Raw genomic sequence first — 18,079 nt, forward strand, 5'->3', positions numbered from 1 at the left:
ATGAGCTTTCCTTGGGGTACCTCAGAAGTGTACCTTAGAATATATTGCAGCAGTACAAAGACTTCAAGTTGCAATTCACGGGATAGCAGAGGATAGTTTTTGGTGAATTTTAACTATTCTTTCCTATCATTCTAGAGTGCAGTGCAGTGTCAGGAGGACCACAATGCATAAGGCTAAACTATATGGTGATTTGCAAAAAAAGTCCAACAGTTACCTCTGGGTGATTTTGTAGCCAATCACAGTAAGCCATGCACCCAAATGGTTCCTGCTATCCCAACCCAGAGGGGTACCTCAAATAATGGGTCAGAGAGCAGCTCATCACCACCCAATGTTTCGCTGTGCATGAGATCTCTCTCTCTCTCTCTCTCTCTCTCTCTCTCTCTCTCTCTCTCTCTCTCTCCTTCTTCCATCCCTCCCTCCCTCCCTCCCTCCCTCCCTCTATGGTAGTGACTGACACGTTCTAGCCACCTCATTCTCTCTCTAGATAATTCCATTACCTTTCCTGCCTCCCTCTTCTTTGCGAATTCCAATTAGACCCAAACCATCTCCTCCTCGTTCTTCTTAGTTCTTGTCTCAGTGGAGCTTTTCCCTTGTTGGGTTCTTCTTGTCTGTCGAAATCCTCCTCCCCTTGGACCCTTGGTCGTGTTATTTTACTGTTTGTGCTGCGGGGCATCTTTCGAACTGCTAGTTTTTTTTTCGTTGGGTTCGTTCTCTTTTCTCTCTTCCTCCTCGTTTTGGATTGGTGGGTGTCTCGGATTTGGTTCCTTTTTGGCTCTTTGTACTTTGACTTCTATTGGGTGGTGGGTATCTTTCAGGTCTGTGTCTTCTATACGGTTATACTCTGTTTGCTCTAAGTTGATGTGTTGGGGTTGCTATGTCTTTGGCCATTGGAGTTCTTTCCAGCTCTAACGACATGGGTTTGGAAGAGAACAGAGAAAAAGCCGATAAAAATGGGATCTTGGCACCAAAGGAGGTGGAGGTGCACAGGGAAGGAGAGGATGGCCGTGATGCTGAAAGGCTCAACAGGCAGATGAGTGAGGCTTCTCTCTTAGCCAGTGATGATGAAGAAGAAGATGATGATAGTAAGGTTGTCAAAGGAATTGATCTGGGTCCTCAGGTCAGTCTCAAAGACCAGATGGAGAAGGATAAGGTTTGCTCCCTTTGCTCTTCTCTCTTTCCCAAATTTCTTTAGCTTGCTTGTGATGATCATAGCTACTGTTCATGGATGTTTCATCATTTTAACCGGCAGGATGATGATAGCCTGAGAAGGTGGAAGGAGCAGCTTTTGGGGAGTGTGGATTTGAACTCTGTGGGAGGTGACCCCACTCTCTTTTCTTCCAAAAGTTCCTTCTTTTAAGTTCAATTTGCCTAACTTTTGTGCTGCCTTTTTTCAGAAAAAGAATCTTTCCATTTCCAGCATAAGATTTGCAATTCAGCCTCTTAACTATTCACATATATCTCAACTTTGACTAACTATTCATTTTCCTAATGTTTCTTTTTAATTACTTTTACTTTGTTGTAGAAATATTGGACCCAGAGGTTAAGATCTTGAGCCTTTCAATCTTATCTCCTGATAGATCTGACATCGTTCTCCCTCTTCCTGTGGAGCCCAATGCCAAGGGTGTGTGGTTCACCCTGAAAGAAGGTAGCCACTACAAGCTCAAGTTCACCTTCTCTGTCAGCAATAATATTGTCTCTGGTCTCAGATACACTAACACAGTTTGGAAGACTGGTATTAAGGGTGAGTTCATCTTTGGCATCTATCTGGCACTTGGCTTTCCATATTACATGAATTAAAGTAGATTATTTTCTCACAATGGTGACAATAAATCCAAGTTTAATAACTCCTTACTGCTACTCAATCAATTTCCATTGCAGTGGATAGCACTAAAGAGATGCTAGGGACCTTCAGCCCTCAGCTTGAGCCTTACATATATGAAACACCAGAAGAGACCACCCCTTCTGGTATGTTTGCAAGAGGATCTTATTCTGCAAGAACTAGGGTAAGATTTGCATGCCCTCAATTTCTTTTTGCGAAATTCGCATTGCATAAAATTTAAAGGAATGTCTATTCTGAATTTTTTCATCAGCAAATTATTGGATATAAACATTGAATCTGTAGTAATTGGTTTTTTTTAAATATTTATGTCAAATATCACAACATGACAGCCAATAAATCACTAATTGTTGAAGAAAAGCAATATAATAATTAATAACTCAATTTTTGGTAAATTGTCCACAGTCAACACTTAGTATCAGCTAAAATTTGTCAGTGGTTCAGATTACAACTTAGTCCTGAACCTTCTTCTTCAGTCGACCTTATATTTTCAGATTACCTCAAATTTGCTGATAAAGATGTTAGGCTGTGGTAGCAATGAATAAATCCTATCAAGTACTAATATGCAGTCCTATGAGCATTACTATACAATCTACTTTGCCTTTTGAGTTCTAGAACAATAGATGACAAATTTGTTAATGACACAGATCAATAATGTTCTGTCAGCTTGTGAGTAGAACCTCAAACTATTGTCTAATGGCTATCTTTCTATGGCTACTAACTAATGGGGCGATGTCTAAATTTTTCACATCAGTTTGTTGATGATGATGGAAAGCGTTACTTGGAGATCAATTATACATTCGACATACGCAGAGAATGGCCATCAGCAACAAGATGATGGAAAGCATCGCTTTTGAGCCCTTTGAAGCCATTGTTTGCAGTTGATTCTTGCATGATACAGTCGCATATATGAAAAGAGGCTAATGTCTACCAAGGCATCATCAATAACAGTGCTGCGGTCTGATGGTTCTCTGCTTTCTTCTGCTTGGCTACATTTCTTTGTGCTAGCTTTAACCATCTGTATATGGATTTGTTGAATGAGTGTTGCTTCATCTCACTCAGATTGCATCATTTGCTCATGATCTATGGTCACGTTCGGAAAATTCTTGTATGCTTTTTATTTAAGACATTACCAAACAGGGACTTGCTTATGATCTCAAGGCAAGAGCCATTTGATTCTGTTATATATTTGCTGTCAAGAAATTTATCTAATTATCATCTAACCAATTGGTCAAGTAGTACATTTCATAGTTCCCTTTATTAGGGTGTGGATGTATCAAAAGCCAAGCTTGTAGAAGGTTCTTTGCAACTATGGTTGCCAGAGGAAAAATGTGAAAATGTTACAGATATGCTTCCTCCTGCAGACCTGGTATCAGAACAGGGAGAAAATGCCCTTGGTTGCCTTCTAAATTGATTAGATACTTCTAAATTGATTAGATAATCTTTTGACAACCAATCATAGACTACCTAGATGCCCCCACTGCCTGAATTTCCTGCAGTTGGGGCTGTAGATGATCTGCTACTCATTGAAAAAGAGCCACTGTACTAGGAATCACTTTTACTTTTATTATTATTTTTTTTTCACTCAATTTTTTTACACTTTTATTTGTGGACAAATTCTTGTAAAATTGTTACCACCTTCTCCACAGCCAGCACGTCGCAATTCGACTCTAACTTTAAATAATTATTATAAAAAAATATTTTATAGTTTAGTGACTTAATTTATTAGCTCGGTTCGATTCGATTAATAGCTCAATGGTGTATTAATTTGTAAGAGTAGTTCGACAATATAATAACTTAGAATGATATTTTGATAGTATTTAATTCGAAATTAATAGTTCAGTAATAGTTTGAAACAATAGACTTCGGGCTCATAAATAATATATTATAAAAAAACTTTTACTTCATGAAAAAAGTCAAGAAAAAAAAAGTTAAACCAGTCTGTTTTGAATTATAACAATATAGTAATCGCAATTTTTTTTTATCCATCAGGCAACTTGCATAGTTGTATTGTGCAAGTTTTGTATTCTAAGCATTAGTATGGTTCATCCATTTTGTGTTGAAATGCGCAATGTTGCAGAGGCAGACAAACAGTAGATTAAAGAGCTAATTTGAAAAAGGAACTGAGTACTTAAATTCTCATAGATTCGACTGTATTTGTCTCCATCTCTGTCTGTTGAGCATGTGATAAGTGCTTTCCAGCTAAGTGGAAAATATTAATAAACAAAGCTAAACTTCTAAATTTGGAAGGTATCAATGGCTTTAGAAGACATGCTTAAACTTCTTCCTAGGCCTGAGTGGTCCATATGTCTTTGTCTGTTCTTCCATGGCTTGATCACGTGCAGTTCGAGGACAGCAATCTATGGCAAACCTCCTCTTTATTAGCCACATCCAATTGATCAGATTATTTATGATAGAACTTAGAAATCATTCATAAGTCCTCAGGAAGCCCACTTTATTACTTAGACAGGGCTTTATTGATGCATTTGAGATAACTGGAAGTGATAGGCCCATCCTTTGGACCACCAACCTCCTTAAGGAGCAAGACACTGCATGTTGCACATGAAAGAATTTATTGATAGAAAACCACAAGAAGAACTTCTCTCATGAGATAATAAATTGCTGACACATTTCAAAAAATATATCTATCTTTCATGACTATGTTTGGTGTTTGAACTCAAGGTGGAGTAAAAGGAAGCAGAGTAGTTGAAGTGCCATTGTTTGAAATGCTTTGGTCTTTCACTTGAAGAGAAAGAATAAAAAAGAAGAAAAAGGAGGAGAGAGAGGGAGAAGTACATCTTAATCCAAAAGGTAAAATAAACTAACTGGAAAAGTGTCTATTTTCAAATATACTGTCAAACCTCTTCTAGCTACCAAGAAGATCACATCATTTCCAGACAAACTACTTTATATAGGACGCCTTAGCACTTCCACCTCCATTGAGTTTCTTTACCTCGTCTGGACGCATTTTGAGTTCCTCTGAGCAAGTATGTTCTTAAACCATTCTTCCTCTCTGAATCGAGTAGATATTTGGTTTTTTTTTAATAGTTCCTGCTTCCACCTCGATTTCTTGTAGCATTCACCACAAGTGGATCTATATTTGAAGGTTGTTTTCTCTTTAATCTTAAATGAAGTTTGTATTTCTATTAGTTAAGTTTTTGAATCTTTTTTGGCGGTCCTTAGCTTTTCTGGGTTTAGATTAAGGTGACTTTTCTTGTTTTTTTCTTCTGCCATAGAGGAAAGTTGTCTTCAATCTGGTTGGTTTCAATATTGTTGCCTTTCTCATACATTGAAGGTAGACTTCCCAACTTGGGTCTTACTAGCTTTTTGATCCTTTAACAACCTTTTAAATGGGATAAAATGTTGCTATATGTTTTGCTTGGTATCTCTTATAGCAGATGCTATGCTAGTGGTGATCTGACAATATCATCATGCGACTGGAACAAGTCCGATATCTTTTGTTTTTTGTTTCTTAGAGTCTTGAATCTCTTTGGTGCCACCCCTTTTCTATCTATTCTTTTTTTTTATTTAAGTAACTTCTGTTCCATTTCTGCCTTGTAGCAAGTTTTTCTTTCTAATGGTAGTACTTATTTGCCTCTTGATGAAAAATAAATTTGGATCTCCTTAATGTGTTATCTATTAGGATTTTTCCCTTCATCCACCTCAAATGCTTCTTTATGCTCAGTTATAAATGGATTTTGTGATGAGAAATCTGATTGTACTACACCGTAAAGGCCATAAGCCTAGAGTTTATTTGCACAATTCTCTTCTTTTCCTTCTATGCTTCTTGAGAACAATGAAACATATTCTTTCACTTTCTTCACCATGAATTTTTCTAATATGATTTATGTGGTCCTTTGAATGTGAGAGAGCATGTCAAAATGTACGCTTAATTCAAAAAGGTTCTTTACGACTGTTCTGATACATTACTTGAATGAAATAATTCTGCTCTCTTGCTTTCTTTACTTTATACGTCTGAAATCTAGACATTCTTGTTCATTATTTGCCAATCAAAATCTTGAAATTTGAACTGTGAAGGTTTCTATTTCCATATCATTTGCTTGTTTTGATGTTGCTTAGTTCTTACAGGGCCATAATAGTTCTTATATCAAGGAAAGGAGAGAGTTTAGATAATGGAGCTCACTTCAGCTGTCTGTGCTAGTATCATGCTAGTCCTATTGATCTCATCTCCTGCAATGGCACAAACTCCCCCTTCTCCATCTCTACCTCCATCTCCAGCACCAGCTCCTGCTCCACACCATGTAAACCTTACTGAGCTACTCTCCGTCACCGGCCCGTTCCGCACCTTTCTCAACTATCTTCTACAAACTCAAGTCATCCAAACATTCCAAAACCAAGCTAACAACACAGAACAAGGCGTAACAATCTTCGTCCCAAAGAACTCGGCATTTGCATCTCTTAAACAGTCTACATTCTCCAACCTCACCCAAGACCAGCTCAAGTCCCTCCTCCTATACCATGGCTTGCCCAAGTACTACTCCCTATCAGACTTCAAGAACTTAAGCAACTTGAATCCTGTCACTACTTTTGCTGGTGGACAGTATGCTCTCAATGTCACTGATGACATGGGACTAATTCGCATAGCATCACAATGGTCTAATCCGAAGATTACTAGCAGTGTGTACTCCACTGCACCAGTTGCAGTTTATGAGGTTGACAAGGTTCTACTTCCTCTGGAAATTTTCAGAACTGATCCACCATTAGCTCCAGCTGAGGCCCCAGCTGCCCAAGGTAAACCATCAGACGCTAAGCCTAGCACAAGTGCAACAGTTCTGGCTCCTAAACCTCCAACAAGCCCTTCCTACTGCATTGGTGTTGGTCTTGTTAATTACTTGATCATGGCTTGTGTTGGTCTTCTGATGCTTGTGTTCTGAGAGGCGTTTAACAGCAAACAAAGCACACTCATTGCTCTGCTTATATTTCCCAATGAGATGTTAAAATAGGATTGAGATTTGTAATGTGTCAAACTTTATATGGGTTCTTGTTACTTGTTCTACTTTTTATGCATATTGTTTGCTATGGTATCTACAGTTACCACATAACTTTACAGTGAATCTCAAATACACGTACCTGCAGAAAGCCAATCGATAGATAGCATGATTGATATTTGAAGAATTCATAAGATTCCTGTTGACTTGTGCTATATGAACAAGGAGGTCCCATCTCTAGTAAGACTTGTTCACACCCTGTTCCAGCATAATGGCTGGCACTGGCATTCCCATTCCAATCCTAGGAACCATTTCATCCTGATAGGATTGCAACTTTCTTTGCTTCAACTTTGAAAAAATTAAACAAAAATGTTAGGGAGAAAAGGTATCTTACTAACTTCTCTCGTTGTAATTAAGAAAAAGAGAAATTTGTATATAACACTTTGTCTTTTAATAAAATTATTATTTACGTTATATATTTTTATTATTTATAAATTGTAAAGATGTGTAGAAAATATATTGCTATAAGATTTATTAGTTAAATTTAATCAAACATACGTGTTAAGTTAATTTATACTAAAAGAATTTATAAATATAAGGTATAAATTATAATTTTATCAAAATGTAGGGTGCTATATGCAAAAATCTCTTAAACAAATGGCAAGTGTGTGCCTTCTGATTTTATGATGCAGATATGTGACAAATGTTTCAGCCAACTTGTCCAGAGAGTGAGTCAACTTGGTTGAAGAATTAGTGGAACAAAGGTTGTAAAATATAATTTTGGTAGCAGGGAGGACCAATTCTTACACTCTCACCACCATCAGCATTGGAGAAATATATATATATATATTTCTTCATTCTTTCTGTGTTTCTGTAGCAAGAGTATGAGAGGCTAGACAGTCCAGCATTGAGGTTGATCAACACTTTTATCTCATCAAAATTGTTCTAAAATCTTGTGGGCCCTTTAATAATATAAAGACACTTTTAATTAATGTTTATGTTTTGTTGCTCAATTTCCATGCTGCAGTAGTGCAGTTCAATTGTTCTTTTTTATATCCAAAACGAAGATGCAGGACTAGACAAAGGAAAGTATATATATATATATATGTGTGTGTGTGTGTCCTAATTATTCCGGTCCAAGATGATGAACCGGAAATTGAACCGGTCCAATTGAGGTACAACCGGTTCAAGCAAGCTTCTAAAAATGCCAGCTTGTTACATAGCAAAGCTCCTGGTTCTTCGCGGGCCCGCAGAAGGAAATAACCAACCGCTTCTCTTTAGCTTTCGGCAGAGAGGAGAGATTAGGAAAAAGCGACCGGCCCCCACATCTCCTCCATTACCCCACGAAATCTGGAAATTTATAAAGAAGGACAAATTACTTGGACTGGGGGAGTTAAAAAGAGAAAAAAAAAAGAACAGCGAGAAGAAGGAAAGAATATAAGAGGAAAAGGAGGAGGGTGGAGGACGAGAATTACGTGTTCGCACACGAATTTTCGATCCCGCCAGGTGGGTCTTTGCTCATCTCATCCTCGTTGTCGCTTTCTTGATATCTCAACAACTAATCGCGATGTTTTCGTTGCGTTATTTTCTCTTATCTCTGTGGATGTTTAATGGGGGGTTTTTTTTTTCCTCCTTTAAGCAGCTAGAATGAGAAAAGTTGCAGTTTTTTGGATCGGGATCGAGAATACGTAGGATTTGCGAGGCGAATTTTGGGATTCCGATCTGAGATTTGAAAAAGGAAGTCGAAGGACTGTGAGATGTCGAGTTTCGTCGGGGTTCTCGTTTCCGATCCCTGGCTCCAGAGCCAATTCACACAGGTGGAGCTTCGGGGGCTTAAATCCAAGGTAATCGATCCGAAAGAACCCTTGTTTCTTGATTTCTCTACGGGTTTTCTTCAAAACTCTTGATCGCATTGTTCATATTCGATTAAATTGGATTTTTTTTTCAGTTTCTTTCTATAAAGAGAGAGACAGGTCATGTGACGATCAAAGATTTGCCACGATTGATGGGAAAATTGAAGGGTATCAACGAGGTGGTAACCGAGGAAGAGATCGTTGCTGTTCTTGGCGAGTCGCATGCCGACAGCAACCAGGAGATTGAGTTTGAAACGTTCCTTCGGGTATATCGGAGATCTAGTTTCTGTTTCTTGATTTCGGATTTATCATATAAAAGGCTAGAGACAGGACTTGATGATGCAGAATTGAAATTTGGCAGGATTATTTGAATCTTCAAGCACGGGCGGCTGCTAAACTTGGTGGCACGAAGAATTCCTCTTCGTTCTTGAAAGCCACCACCACCACACTCTTGCACACCATTAATGAATCCGAGAAGGCGTCTTATGTGGCACACATCAATAGCTATCTTGGGGAGGATGCTTTCTTGAAGAAATATCTGCCGTTGGATCCCGCCTCCAACGATCTGTTCAACCTTGTGAGGGATGGTGTCCTCCTGTGGTAAGTTATTTCGATCCATGTTGTACTTATTCTTGGTGTTTTTGGTAATTTAGTCTATTTATAGTGAGAAAAGAGTAACAAGGTAGATGGAAGCGATTGTTCTATATATAAGTATGCATAAGTTGGCAACTGTATATTGCTGGATCTAATGAAAAGCTTTCTCATACTTACAATTAGTTGTAATGAGATTTACCTATATTTCTTGCTTATTTGACCAGCAAACTGATCAATGTTGCGGTTCCGGGGACGATAGATGAGAGGGCTATTAATAAGAAACGAGTTCTCAACCCATGGGAGAGGAATGAGAATCACACTCTTTGCCTCAACTCTGCAAAGGCTATTGGATGTACGGTGGTTAATATTGGCACACAGGACTTGGTTGAAGGGAGAGTAAGTTCTGATGTTGATAGTTTCTTCTTTTCTATTTAGGTCATTGTTTGCTCTACCCACCATCCTTATATTTTATTAGTTACTGTGTTCTTGCTATAACTGATGGTCTGGCTAGGCCTTCTTTGATGCTCTTGCTTGCATATTTGGGCTCTACTTCATTCTTTTTTAAAGAACTCTTCCCCTGCCTACTACTGTTCTTGTTCTTTGGGCTTGTGTACTTGAAAAGAAAAGCTGTGTGCTTTCTTTAATTATTATCTATTTCTACTATTTCCTAAGCCTATATAATTGTAAATTGAACTGAAGGTTTTTGCTTAAAATGCATGTAAATCTAAAATAGGTCCAGGTTAGGTTTATGACAAGTCCAGCTTAAACTTGTGGTCGCCGTCTTACCTGTTTCTGAAAGTATAATGATTAGTGCCTCTTGCTTGTAGTTAACAGTCTAGAATCATCTCTACTAGACTTTTTGGTTTTCTGGCCTGCCAGGCCATTGAAACTGTTCATAACTCGTAAGGATCCTCTTGAAAATTGTATTGTTGCTCTTACTAACATGTCAAGGAGTGTGTTTTTAATAACTAATCTGGAATTCGTAATAGGGATGCAAACTAAAGCTTTATCATTTCTGTGCAGCCTCATTTGGTTCTTGGTTTGATATCTCAAATCATAAAGGTACTGACCGGAACTCTTTTCCTTTTCTTTTAAATTCTTTTCACCATAGATAGAGGTATTATAGGTTTATGAAGTAGTTGATCTGTGTACTTCTTTGATGAATATGAGAAGATTATCCTAACATATAGGATATTATACACTTAAAGATCATAAAATGATAATTATTAATGATATTTTGTCCTTGCAGATACAACTATTAGCTGATCTGAACCTCAGAAAGACACCCCAGCTGGTGGAGTTGGTAGATGATGGCAAGGTTACTTGTTAAATCTTTATCAAGACTCTCTCTCTCTCTCTATATATATATATAAATAATTATATATATATAATCATTTATGAATTATGTTGGATAATGTTGCCCTTATTAATGTTTGCTAGTCTGATGTTATACAGGACATGGATGAGCTAATGAGCTTAGCTCCAGAAAAAATGTTACTTAAATGGATGAATTTTCATCTCAAGAAAGCAGGCTATAAGAAAACTGTCACAAATTTCTCTTCTGATGTAAAGGTGCATACCTGAACTGTTGAATTGTTCTGCTCTTTTCATGTACTATGAAAGTCATGGCAGCTGTATCATTAACACTTAAACTTGCCTAATGCAATAACATATTATGTCAACACTATTCTAAGTATGTATTCCTGTTAAAGATTTGGCATTATATTCGGAACAAATCATCACGGAAAAAATATATCCTGAAATATTATCCATAGAAGTGGTTTTTTGATCAAACATTTCAATTTTTTCATTTACTGAAAAGGGGTCAGAATTTATTGCTTACAGAAACTTGGTGCTTTCTAGTATCTATATACAGCCTAACTTTATAATCTGTTCTAATAATGTGAATGCCTTTGTGCTGGTAACAATTAACCTGCCAGTTTTTTTATGTCAGTAAGGTCATGTCTTGAATAAAATCTTACTAGATCCCAACGTATTCATTGTGGGTTTCTTGCATTATTTCAAAATCCTTTTACTGGCTTTATTCTTTTATGAAGAAAATAAAAACGTGTTGTACTTTTACAAGCAAGTCACTGTACTTTGATGAAGAGTAAATAGAAGGTGATCTAGAGATTAGAAAAGGGAAGAATCTGATCTGCTCATCTGCATGTCATGAATTCCAAAACTAGTAAAGCTAGTAACAAACTGGGACATACTAAAGTATCAAAGTAAACTGTATCCATTCTGCACTATGGGTTTCTTATTAATCTGTGGTGTTGTTTTCCATGTGCATCAGAATTTCCAGCTAGTTCTCTATAGCACTTTATTAACCTATATGGAGATAAAGAGAATCTTTCCTGCCACATTTTTGTTCAACAACCATCAGAAACTCAAAATATCATCGATTCTATTTGTGATCTGAAGTCATTTTTATATAGTACTCTTGTTAGTCCTAGTAATCGTTGCCTCCCTTCTATCTTGTTTCCTATTTCTTTTATGGAAACTTATTTATTGTGCTTTTATGCTCACATTACCATTTAAACCCAGGATGGAGAAGCCTATGCTCACCTCCTTAATGCTCTTGCCCCTGAGTACAGTACCCCAACAATTGTTGATACTAAGGATCCTAATGAAAGGGCAAAATTGGTACTTGAACAAGCGGAGAAATTGGATTGCAAAAGATATTTGACTCCCAAGGACATTGTTGAAGGTTCTGCTAATTTGAACCTTGCGTTTGTTGCACAAATATTCCAGCACAGGTGAGCAGCACTTCACTTCCTTTTATCTTAAGGAGTTTCCAAATTTTATATCGCTAAGTTATATTGATCACATGCAAGAGTATTTTGAGTTGTTTGCACTTGAATATAAGATCAATTTTAAACTGAAAGAATTTCTGAAGTCGCAGGAACTTGACCACTTTCCTAGTTTTGTGCATCCTGTTTCACCATAGCAGGAGCTTCCCAAAACTGATGGCCCTATCTCTCAACACAATTTAACTAACAATCACTTTAATGTTATGAAGCTGGCGACTTATATTTGATATGATTTGGTTAGCACAAAGACATTAGTTCTCACAGGCACTTTTACTTACAGAGTTACAGTTTAGATTAACTTAGGGTTTCTACTTTTAATCAACTGTAATCAATCTTTCTCAGGACTTTTCAAATATTTGGTGCTCCTTTGGTGGTAACAATGAAGATTAGGGAAAAGAGAACTGTAATAGGCTACCTTGAAAAATCATCTTTCATGAACTCTTTGGTCAACTCTTTTGTCAACTTCTCTGGCATCGTTTGGATAATAGTGAAGATAATAGTACATAAGTTTGTGCAGATCAGTCAGCATTGTATGCATATATTTATCATTTGGTGTTACTTTCTTAAGAACATTTAGAAAATCAGTGTCTCTTTATTTGTAATATATATTCGTGAAGGTAAGCTAGTAATTTGCGTAAATGCAGATACTCGTTATGCTCTTTAATGATATCAATGAGGAAGTGCTCCAAGTAATTTCTGATTAATGTTTTCATAGTTAATTGTTCTTAAAACTTTTGTTGCAGAGTTTGTGGCATTGCCTGGTACATATTTAGGCACTAGTAATCTATAATCAGCTTCAATTTTTTTAGCTAGAGATCTTTGTAACATTTTGCATTTTAGATGTGATTCATTTATTTAGTGTTTTGTCATCATATGCATCTTCTTAGTGGTTAGAGATCTTTGTAAAACTTTGCCTTTTCAGATGCAGTGATTAATTAATCTAGTGTTCCATGACTTCCATATATCATATGCATCTCCTTAGAGCAAATTTGCATCAAATGCTTAATCATACGATATGTAATGAACAACCACTATGAGCTATGACATCATATTCAAATATTAGCATAATATTAGATAAGGATTTTCACAATTTACTCAAATTTTAACAGATATAGTTTGGTAAATGTCACCAATTAACTCCAAATACTGGCCTGGCTATTTTATGATCTCTTTCTCTCGCTTGGTATCAACTACACATTACAATTCTGGTAATATCTTGATTTACATAAAATTTGCCACAAAGCATACCGTGTGTCTCTGGACTCTCATTTGATGTGCACAAGGTTCACTGATATAAGTTACATCTTAGATTTTACATGATTAGGCATTTTGTTATGCTATACTAGATATGTTGATTAAGAATGTATTTTAGGTTGTGAATCCTTAAGGAGGATACTCATTTTCTGGTTGAGGTTCTACTAGTAATATGTCTACAAATTTATAAACTCAGAAATTTTGTGGTTGCTGCTTGCACTGTATGGATGAACTAATTTGAAGGTTACAGGAAAAGCAAAATTAATGCAAAAGAAATTAAGCAGACGTGCTTACCACATTTTGTGCCTCCACTGTTCGTGTTATATCGATCACTTCTCTAATTGATTAACATTAAACAACTATGTTTTCTCCTTTAATAAAAAGTATTATTAACATATACTCCTTATAAAATAGAATTCTTTAACACATTTGTGCCTTGTCACTCTTCTTATTTCTTTCTTAGTTCATGGAATTGTTTTACTTATTCACATGTCTGACTAAGGATGACCATGCCGATAGTCGCGCAACACTTAGCACGGAGTGTACTAGTGGCACACTACCATGCCAAGCATGTTGGTTCGGCACGACATGTGGAGCTTTTTTATTTTAAATTCCTTTTTATTTTCGTCAATTATCATCAAATCAACTTTAGTTCTCATACATGTTTAATATTCATATTATATCATAGGAGAATTGTAAAATTCCTGTTTGTATAAAGACTATGTGAGACGTTACTATAAGTGGATGAGTTTTGAAGATTATCGACAAGTATAATATTCTTGTGCTATTCTTGTGCCGACAAATAAAGTCTTTAATTCTCCTCGTCATACTATGTTAAACTAAATATTAGTTTTAATTATTGAACTATTATCAATTAATATTATGTGTTGAATGTTATTATGTGTTTATTTATCTTATGGAGTATTAAACATATTATGAAGTGTTAAATCATTAATATTAGTTTTAGTGAATGTATTCAATCATATTATGTGTCGAATAATATTTATATTTAGTTATTATTTCATTTTGCAAAAATAATCTAAAGATAAAACACTATAATGTAGGTTTTAATATATATATAAACAAATTAAAAATAAAAAATTGACATGCCGAAGACTCAAAAACATCTATAAATATCCTAAAATTTTTATTAAAAATACTATAAATGTGTGGCATTAGCACACAAGGGCGTGCCACTGACATGTAGAGGCATGCCGCTTGGCATGCCCTGTGCCGACCGACACGTGGCACTAGCATGATCATCATTGCATCTAACTACAAGTACTGCTAGAGAGTGTAGAATAAAATCATAAATTAGGAAGTACTTTTTGTTGTACATGGACATTTTGTGATGATTTACATGCTGAATTTCTATTTATATTAGTAGTCTCATTTTGAGTATCAATACAATGTATGCAGGAATGGCTTATCCACTGACAACAAGCAGATTACATTTGCACAATCAACACCTGATGACGTCCAAATATCTAGGGAAGAGAGGGCCTTTCGTTTGTGGATCAACAGCCTTGGAATTCTTACATATGTTAATAATTTGTTTGAGGATGTCAGAAATGGGTAAGATTTTCTTTTTTGTAATGAATGAGACTTCTTAGTATCTTGTTGGCTAAATGTTTGAAAGTATGTGCAGATGGGTCCTGTTGGAAGTACTTGACAAAATTTCCCCTGGATCAGTTAATTGGAAGCAAGCATCAAAACCTCCAATCAAGATGCCATTTAGAAAAGTTGAAAACTGCAACCAAGTGATAAAAATTGGGAAGCAGTTGAAATTTTCTCTAGTGAATGTGGCTGGAAATGACATTGTGCAAGGAAATAAGAAGCTGATTCTTGGTAACTTTGCTTGTTGTTCATTTCCTTCTGTACACTCTTCACAAAAATTAGTTTTTCAAATCACTTGTTATTCTACATTCCTTCTTTGTCTAGTTTCCTGTTTAAAATTGATATCCAGTTTCTATTAATAGTTTAATACACTGGTGTAGTTGTATACTCTGTGCCTCTTAATTCTTGTTTGATATTGACACCATTAAACTTGCGGGGAAACCAAGATAAATGCTAGTATCTTCCATTCCAAGCTGGCTCAGTATTACAATATGATTGTAAAGTTTTGCACTACTTTGGTTGTGAATTCCCTTTGCCTTGCTACTTGTCATACATTATTGGGTTTCTTTTATAAGCTTTAACCTCAGAGGTGCTGAAAATTTTCTTCCTTTGGCTTGCAAGCACAGCATTAAAGAGGCAGTGTTGGAGTCACCCCTTAAGTGTATTCACGATATATTTAAAGTTCCTGAAAAGTGAAAAATATAAAGAAGAGATATATCTTTGACCCTGTGTTTTATTTCAGCTTTTCTATGGCAGCTGATGAGATTCAATATTCTTCAACTGCTAAAGAACTTGAGATTCCACTCCCAAGGAAAAGAGATATCGGATGCTGATATCCTGACCTGGGCAAATAATAAAGTTAAGAAATCAGGAAAAAGCTCTCAGATGGATAGTTTCAAGGTACTCTTATCCAGTTCCACATGTCTCCTATCCATTTGAGTGTTGTTTTCTAAGCTCTGATATTTAACTTTTGTTTCTCCCTTCAGGATAAGAACCTATCAAGTGGAATATTTTTCCTTGAACTTCTTAGTGCCGTGCAGCCAAGAGTTGTAAATTGGAAAGTAGTCACAAAGGGCGAAGATGGTGCGCATTTTGCACCCTATTAATAAATTTACTGTTTACTCATAGTCAAATGATCTTCATGCATTTGCATAGTTTTGTACTTTTGTTATTTAATTTATTTAGCATAAGATCCTTATAAATATTCTTGCAAATTTGAGCTGGAATACATCATTCTTATTTTTTTTTTACCGTCTCTCTTTCTGTTGTTCGAATACAGAGGAGGAGAAGAAGTTGAATGCTACATATATTATCAGTGTTGCTAGAAAGCTTGGATGTTCAGTCTTTTTGTTGCCAGAGGACATCATGGAGGTAAAGTAGCAAAATCTTTTGTAAATGTTCGTGCAATTCAATAAGTAGAAAAGATATTGAAACGTGTTTACTGCTTGTGAGGAATTTTTCTCGCTACCCCCAATCCAAAGCAGGGATTATTCATGCATGCTAAACATAGTATGTTTGTAGCAAGCACCTTTTCATGTAATGGTGCTTCTTGTTGGAAGAACTATGAGGACTTGATAGGCATCGTCATTATTTTGTTGATGAATATTTTGATGTTTTCTTGCCTAACTCGTTCTGATTCTTTCTTATGAATGTATCCATATAATTAGTAAAGCCTCTTCATTTATTTAATTCTTGGACTCTCCGGAACATTTTCTTCTTCCCTCCTTTTGTTCTTCCTTTCCTTTACAGTCTTTAACGTTATAAGCTACTTTTTATTATGTCAGGTTAATCAGAAGATGATCCTCACGCTCACTGCAAGCATCATGTACTGGAGCCTGCAGAAGCAACAGCCTGCTGAAAACTCTGAAGCCTCAGAACCTGCTGAAAACTCTGAAGCCTCGGAACCTGCAGACTTCTCTGCTGATGCTTCAGCAACCAATGAGGATGGTATTTCACTGAAAGCACCCTCCTCAGATGGAGAAGAGAATGTTGTTGCGGAAAGTTTTTCCAACTTGAGAATTGATGATGAAAATTCCAACACCTCAATAGATAATGGCAGTGTTGCAGTTGATGATTGACCAACAGGACCAAGTAAATGGGTGATATCTATGCAACAAGAGAAAAGTTGTTTCTATAGCATTAAATTTGTTTTGCTTATCTTTACTTACCAAAATAGCAGCTGCATGCATCGTGTCAAGAAATTGTTGCGATGGAACTCGTTGATTTTGTTCTTGCTCCTTTTACATGTTATTTGGGTAGGTTAGAGAAAAGATGTCTCTATAGGTTGTTCATTTCATAATAGTCATTCTTTGGTGGTTCAATTTTCTTTCATCTCTTGTTGAATAAGCAATATATAAAAGAGTGCATTTTGGCATTCATAGTTCTAGATGAAGATTGTTCCTGAGGATGTAATAGTTTTGTAGATATATTTAGCTTGGTACAGGGATTTTCTCTTCCATTTGTATCCATTGGAGCAGACTAATTCAGCAATTGTTTGTATGAGGTATCAAAGCTTGCCTATGGTGTATTTGATACGTGAAAAGTATAGTTCTACTCGTGCTTGAGAATGTTGCTCTGTTGAATCAGCTAGTTATTTGAATGTCAAACTGAAGAGTATTTCACAGGTGAGAAGAAGCATAGCTGTTAGAATTGTTTGTGTATGAGCTGTGCCATCTTCCTCATTGTTGGTATAAAAGCTATAGATGTTTAACTTGAAGAGATCATGAATTTCCTTTTATGCATTTCAGTTATTTTTTTATCAACTTGTGATGGTTTGGCAATCTGCCCTGAATCTTGATGGTTTTGGAATGAATTTTTTTAGACATGCTACCCAAATCATTTCCAGGAGTTGGTTGACCTATCATGTGACAATTCAATAATGACTTTTTGGCAGTCTGATTTAATCCAGCACCTAAAAAATCTACCATAATTTCAATGTCCAGATGTATAAATACACCACTGTTGGGAACTTTACTTTTGAAATTTTGACTTTGAGATCGAACCACCATTTTTTCCCAATTAAAAAAAAACGAGGACAGGCTAAGAGGGTTCAGCAATTAGTGAGATCCATAACGACAAATATGGAAATAAGATTGTATACGTAAGTACATTTTCCCCAAGATCAGGTTCTACCATCTAAATCTAAACCGCAATAAATCAGGT

General features: G+C 36.2%; 3 protein-coding genes across 7 annotated transcripts; all 3 read left to right on the forward strand.

Annotated features, from left to right (window-relative positions):
* Positions 1-323: 323 nt before the first annotated feature.
* LOC140791259 (rho GDP-dissociation inhibitor 1-like) lies at positions 324-3,060 on the forward strand. Of its 2 annotated transcripts, none has more exons than XM_073141742.1 (6): positions 324-703; positions 816-1,150; positions 1,250-1,316; positions 1,523-1,741; positions 1,879-2,003; positions 2,592-3,060. In XM_073141742.1, exons 2-6 carry the CDS (start codon positions 875-877, stop codon positions 2,673-2,675), a joined length of 771 nt encoding a protein of 256 aa, XP_072997843.1. In that variant the 5' UTR covers positions 324-703; positions 816-874; the 3' UTR covers positions 2,676-3,060. The 2 variants fall into 2 exon arrangements, with proteins under 2 accessions (XP_072997843.1, XP_072997834.1); XM_073141733.1 differs by having other exon boundaries at positions 666-800; positions 904-1,150.
* Positions 3,061-4,519: 1,459 nt separating this feature from the next.
* Positions 4,520-6,882, forward strand: LOC140782136 (fasciclin-like arabinogalactan protein 7). 3 transcript variants are annotated; one of them, XM_073128572.1, is made up of 2 exons: positions 4,520-4,648; positions 5,927-6,882. In XM_073128572.1, exon 2 carries the CDS (start codon positions 5,971-5,973, stop codon positions 6,730-6,732), a length of 762 nt encoding a protein of 253 aa, XP_072984673.1. In that variant the 5' UTR covers positions 4,520-4,648; positions 5,927-5,970; the 3' UTR covers positions 6,733-6,882. The 3 variants fall into 3 exon arrangements, with proteins under 3 accessions (XP_072984673.1, XP_072984655.1, XP_072984663.1); XM_073128554.1 differs by lacking the exon at positions 4,520-4,648 and adding an exon at positions 4,669-4,824; XM_073128562.1 differs by lacking the exon at positions 4,520-4,648 and adding an exon at positions 4,828-4,943.
* Positions 6,883-8,148: 1,266 nt separating this feature from the next.
* On the forward strand, positions 8,149-17,428 carry LOC140802291 (fimbrin-5-like). 2 transcript variants are annotated; one of them, XM_073157764.1, is made up of 15 exons: positions 8,149-8,292; positions 8,429-8,630; positions 8,735-8,905; positions 9,001-9,239; positions 9,458-9,629; positions 10,257-10,295; positions 10,483-10,551; positions 10,689-10,805; positions 11,781-11,992; positions 14,720-14,875; positions 14,949-15,148; positions 15,660-15,817; positions 15,904-16,000; positions 16,197-16,288; positions 16,702-17,428. In XM_073157764.1, exons 2-15 carry the CDS (start codon positions 8,544-8,546, stop codon positions 16,993-16,995), a joined length of 2,103 nt encoding a protein of 700 aa, XP_073013865.1. In that variant the 5' UTR covers positions 8,149-8,292; positions 8,429-8,543; the 3' UTR covers positions 16,996-17,428. The 2 variants fall into 2 exon arrangements, with proteins under 2 accessions (XP_073013865.1, XP_073013871.1); XM_073157770.1 differs by lacking the exon at positions 8,149-8,292 and having other exon boundaries at positions 8,362-8,630.
* Positions 17,429-18,079: the final 651 nt, after the last annotated feature.

This window comes from Typha latifolia, chromosome 1 (genome assembly GCF_019914945.1).
Source record: "Typha latifolia isolate L0001 chromosome 1, TyphaL0001v2, whole genome shotgun sequence".
Classification (NCBI taxonomy): domain Eukaryota; kingdom Viridiplantae; phylum Streptophyta; class Magnoliopsida; order Poales; family Typhaceae; genus Typha; species Typha latifolia.

Coding starts and splice junctions, on each gene's coding strand:
- LOC140782136 (XM_073128572.1), top strand. CDS start 5,971: ATGGAGCTCACTTCAGCTGTCTGTGCTAGTATCATGCTAGTCCTATTG.
- LOC140791259 (XM_073141742.1), top strand. CDS start 875: ATGTCTTTGGCCATTGGAGTTCTTTCCAGCTCTAACGACATGGGTTTG. Junction 1,317..1,522: donor GGATTTGAACTCTGTGGGAG/GTGACCCCACTC, acceptor ACTTTGTTGTAG/AAATATTGGACCCAGAGGTT. Junction 2,004..2,591: donor CTTATTCTGCAAGAACTAGG/GTAAGATTTGCA, acceptor TTTTCACATCAG/TTTGTTGATGATGATGGAAA.
- LOC140802291 (XM_073157764.1), top strand. CDS start 8,544: ATGTCGAGTTTCGTCGGGGTTCTCGTTTCCGATCCCTGGCTCCAGAGC. Junction 10,552..10,688: donor AGTTGGTAGATGATGGCAAG/GTTACTTGTTAA, acceptor GATGTTATACAG/GACATGGATGAGCTAATGAG. Junction 10,806..11,780: donor ATTTCTCTTCTGATGTAAAG/GTGCATACCTGA, acceptor ATTTAAACCCAG/GATGGAGAAGCCTATGCTCA.